Below are 4,750 nucleotides of genomic sequence, written 5' to 3'. Positions count from 1 at the left end.
ACATAATTCTGTATGTGTGTGCCTAAGAAATAATGGATTTGTTCTCTGGAAATTTGTTCTTGGATCGTATTTTCTGTACTGGGAAACAAGGCTCATTGGCAGTAGAATGTTCTGAATTTTCCTCTTACTTTCTAAACAAAACTTCAAAGGCATACTCTACCCTCCTTTTTCTCCCTAATGTCTCACGTGGTTAGATAACGCAGTGGTGAGTCAGCCTGTAAGTTTCCATAATTGGCTAAATAATGACTTAGCTCATATGAATGGGTGCTTCCCCTTTTTCCACTGGTCCTTACCTGCCACCTCCATCAAGACCACTTCCTCTGGGCCAGATGTGTAGTGAAGAGCAGTGAAAGAGATGTACTTGGAGAGGACAGGCAGGCAAGGAAGCCCAATGATGGCAGATCAAGGCTGGATGTGTGTGTAGCATTTCCCATCACAACTGAAGCTGGACAGAAGGACCTGCGGAAGATTGGTGAGACTCACAATTAGCTCAGGGTACTAAAGAAGCCTTCACTTGGAAGTATCTAGTTAAATACAACCCAGGAACAGAACTGAGAGCACTCTCTAGACATGGCCAGCCTCTGCCGTCCGTGCCTCTTGGCACCACCCTGAGGCACCCATCCCACGTGTTCTATAATGGAGTTACTGTTCTCTTCTTCACAATTAGACTGTACTTCACAAAAGAAGGAGATGCCTTTAATTCATCTTTATCTTTCTCAGAGAGTCTGGCAAAGCATATCTCCTCAATATGCTCTTGTTTAACAAATAAGTTAAATAGACATCACTCAGAAAGAATTAGTTGCTAACACTGAAATGGCAGCTTCATACAGGATCCAGATATACTCATTACCTATTTTAAGCAAGTCTGACAAGAGAAGGCACTTGTCTTCTGTAAAGAGCTTCAAAAGGGTGTTCAAAATCTTTGCCTCACTAGCTGGAGAGCCCACTGGACAGCACTGCTCTCGGAGGCCACTGTCCGCAGCAGTGCTTGCACCCATTCCCTCTGGCTGCAGTAGGGCTCACTGAAGGGTGCCTGGCACGTGTGTTTATTTGGCACAGAGTGTCATGAAGAAGTCAAGCCTTCTGGAACCCTATTATGAAATAAGCTGGATTCTAATTTTGACCCCAGAATCCTAAAATCTTCCCCAAAACATACCAATTGAAGATGTAAATAGGAGGCAGAGAAAGGCAAAGTACATGGAAAGATACCAAACTCAGGAGACACACACTCCTAATTGTGCATGAGAAACAATTTGCATGAGTAACAGTAAATCACAACAAACTAATTTTAGCTGTTAGCTTCCATAGCCACATATCAAATTGTACTTATTGTGGATGTACTTAAGTTTAAGTGAAGGTAGTACTGTACTGTACAGGGAAATCCATAATTATAAAATAGATAATGTAGAGTTTGCAAAATATTTACCATTGAATTAATTTTTAATAGCATCTTCCCATTATGCATTTAAATTATGAATTATGCATTAAATGCATAATGATTGATTGGGTTCCCTCTTCCACCCCATTCCCAGGTCTCATAGATACTAACAAAATTAAGGTATCCAAACGACAGGCACAGTGGAAAGTGTATAGCAAGGAGGCTGGAAAAATGTACCCAGGCTATGACTGACTCCTGAAGAGCTGAGATCAATCCTTATTTGTGATCAGAGACATTCATGGAAATCATGAATCAAATCATAGCTATCAAAGGGAAGAGAACTGTCTGCATCTCCCCAAACACATTCAAATAAACTCTCAAGTGCAGATGCCTTTACAATTGGAAACAAGCCTGGCAAATTGGCGTTCATTTCTACATCTTTCCTTTTGAACCTCAGAGGAAGCACTGTTTCCTCTGTACCTAACTTTCCCCAGATCTTAATCCCATGTCATTTGCCCTTCACAAAGTGGCTTCATCACTTTGTCCCTTTTGTTCCTTAACCCTTTCCTCTCCCCAGGCTTATTTATCTGAACTTAAACATACACTGGAACATATCACTTACAATATCCCATTTTCCTCACCCTGCGTTACCTTTTAGCTGTCACCCATCCTTTCCTTCCTTTCTGCTCAGGATCATCAAAAGAGATAGTTGTTAAACGCAATCTTTTATACTTTTTATTCTATTTGATTCACTCTTTTAAACCTTCATTCATTCTCAAACATCTGCAATTGTGTTTTCACTAAAGTACTTTCCCTAATGCCCTCGTGGCTACTTTTGAAATAGGTATCTCAGGGGCACTTACTGGTCCTCTCACCTTGAACTCTTTGCTACATTGGGCACTGTTGACCCTTTCTAACTTCTTAACATTCTCTCTTCCTTGAGCTCCTACTATACGTTTCTCCTGATCGCCTCACAATCCCCGCACCCACTGTGAATTTGAAACCTGGTTCCATCAGTTTCTCCACGTAGCGTTGGGTAAGTTACGTGAAATCAGGTGTTAGCTGTACTGACTGCATCAGCCTTCAAGCTGTCCAGCTGTGTCAGCCAGGGTCCCAGCATACAGCAGAAACCAGAGTGAAGAGAGTCTAATCAAGGGATAATTCAAGGGGTGGTGAAGCATCAGGAAACAATTACCAGAGGCAGGAAAGAGCTGGAAATGTGGGAAAAGTGCCAATCAACAGGAATTTCAGTCATGGAAGACTTCAATCATTGCCAAAACCAAAGGGGAGCTGGGTTGGGAAGAGATAAACACCCTGACCGTATCTCACTCCTACTATCCTCCAACCTTCTTCTGGCCCCTTTCATTGGTCAAACCTAACCGGAAACCCACAGCACAATGGAGGCTGGTGCCAACTCTAGAGGTCCGCCTCCTGAGATGCACAGCAAGGCAGGGAAGAGCAGACAACGGACCAGATGGAGGACCAGCAGAGAACAGCCAGCACACGAGCACACTGCTTACCATCTCCTTCATTTACTTAGAAAATAGTGTGTGTGTGCCAGGGACTATTCGAGAGAATACAGGGGGTCACAAGACAGAAAAAATGCCCATTTGTATAATGCTTTTTTTTTTTTTTTTTTTTTTTTTTTAGCTGAGCCATCCTGCCACCTGTTGGCAGCTCAGCTCGGGCTGGGACTCAAACTGCTGTTGCTCAGAGCTCGCAGTCTTGAGCGAGCTCTTAACCAGCTGAGCCACTCGGCCGGCCCTGCATGGTGCTTTCTTTCTCCGTAGGGAGGACAGACAGTAAACAATAACCATCCAAGGCATTTCAGAGGGTAGATGCAATGAAGGAAAAAGAGTATCATGACTCTAACACAGAGAGGGCAGTCCTTTAGATGAGGGTAATCAGGGTGGTCTTCTCTGAGATGACAGAAGAAAGGGATAATAGGAAAGCTTTCTAAGAGCTAGGAGAAGTGTTTATGAGATCAGAAGGGCAGAGTGCAAACATCCAGAGGTGGAAACCAGTGTGGCTTATCCAAGGGAGAGACAACAGTGTGGCTGGAAGTAGGTGGCAGATGAGGGACTGTAGGCAGAGGCTAGATCACAAAGGGCTTTGTAGGCCAGACAAGGGGGTGGGTGTTTTTGTTAATGCAACACAAAGGCTTTAGGCTGAGGGTGGGAGGTTGGAGTGTTTCTAGGTTAAGACAAATCTATCCTTATTTGTAAAATGTAACTTTCATAATTCTGCTACAAATAAATTGTAGTGAGACGAGAATGGGCTGACCAGAGCTTCCATGTTCAGGAGAACTGGGTGGTGTGTCGCACAGCACAGAGGGGCGCTGTTTGGATCAGGGTGAGCGCCTGACATGAGAGTCGCCCCGCCACAGGCTGGGGGGAGCCCAGGCATGGCTTAGAGCACAAGGCTCTCGCAACTATACTATCCTCCTCTGAAATGTACATCAGAGGATAAAAAGACGAAGCAGCAGACTATAACATGAGGACAGATCAAAGAAACGGGGAACAACAGAGATACAATGGGACAGAAAAAGAGAATAACTTCTCTTTAGAGGCGCCTTGATTCCTACTAGCTACTCATACGTCTATTAAAAAACCCCTCCTGCTTCCGCCCTTTTAATTAAGGCAGTTGGTCTCTCTCTCTCTCTCTCTCTCTCTCTCTCTCTCTCTCTCTCTCTCTCTCATGCAAAACAGTCTAAGGGGCACACTGGTGTCCCCAAGATTTCGCTCGTTCACATCAGCAGGCAGTGACAAAGATCTGCCCTGGTAACAAATAAAACCCTCAAATCTCAGTTGGTTAAAACAACCACCGTTCACTTCTCACTCAACACCATTCACGAGGTGACGGGACTCTGTTCCGCACCCTCCTCCCTCCGTGGCCGAGACTGACGGGGCAGGCGCAGTCTGAACGCTGCCGGTTGCCATGGCAAAAGCAAGAAGCGTTCCAGAAGGCCTCGCATCGGCAATTAAATGTCTCGCTCACAGTTCAGGGGCGGTCGTGGGGCTCATGCCGGCCACGGGAGGCCAGGACGTGCGGCCCTGCCGCGTCCTGTCGCACGTGGAAGGGGACCGGGGGTCCGCGGCACGCCCACGCCGCTCACTGCGGCCAGAAGCCCATGTCGGAGCGTCCAGGAGACGACTCGTGTCCCCGCCTGACCCACATTCTCAGCCGCCCGCGGGAACGCCACGCGTGAACGGAACCACACGACTCCAAGCTCACCTATGAAGACCGAGCTCCCCCCCTTCCCCACAAGCCGTCCGCGCCCTTTCTTTCGGCCAGCGGCCCCGTCACCCTCCCCGACCTGCAACAAGAAGCCACTCAGTCGCCAGGCCCGGGGGCGCCGTTCCCCGTCCCCCG

General features: G+C 46.7%; 1 protein-coding gene across 1 annotated transcript in view; it reads left to right on the top strand.

Moving 5' to 3' along the window:
- The first annotated feature begins 4,399 nt into the window (after window positions 1–4,399).
- Window positions 4,400–4,750, top strand: part of TMEM64 (transmembrane protein 64) — a 20,215-nt gene continuing 19,864 nt past the window's right edge. The window contains exon 1 of the mRNA XM_019651629.1: window positions 4,400–4,510. Coding sequence (XP_019507174.1) covers window positions 4,400–4,510 — 111 coding nt within the window. The remainder of the gene's footprint in view (window positions 4,511–4,750) is intronic.

This window comes from Hipposideros armiger, unplaced genomic scaffold (assembly GCF_001890085.2).
Source record: "Hipposideros armiger isolate ML-2016 unplaced genomic scaffold, ASM189008v1 scaffold_163, whole genome shotgun sequence".
Classification (NCBI taxonomy): Eukaryota; Metazoa; Chordata; class Mammalia; order Chiroptera; family Hipposideridae; genus Hipposideros; species Hipposideros armiger.
The sequence above is the reverse complement of the archived record's forward strand: the minus strand, read 5'-3'. Positions and strand labels throughout refer to the sequence as shown.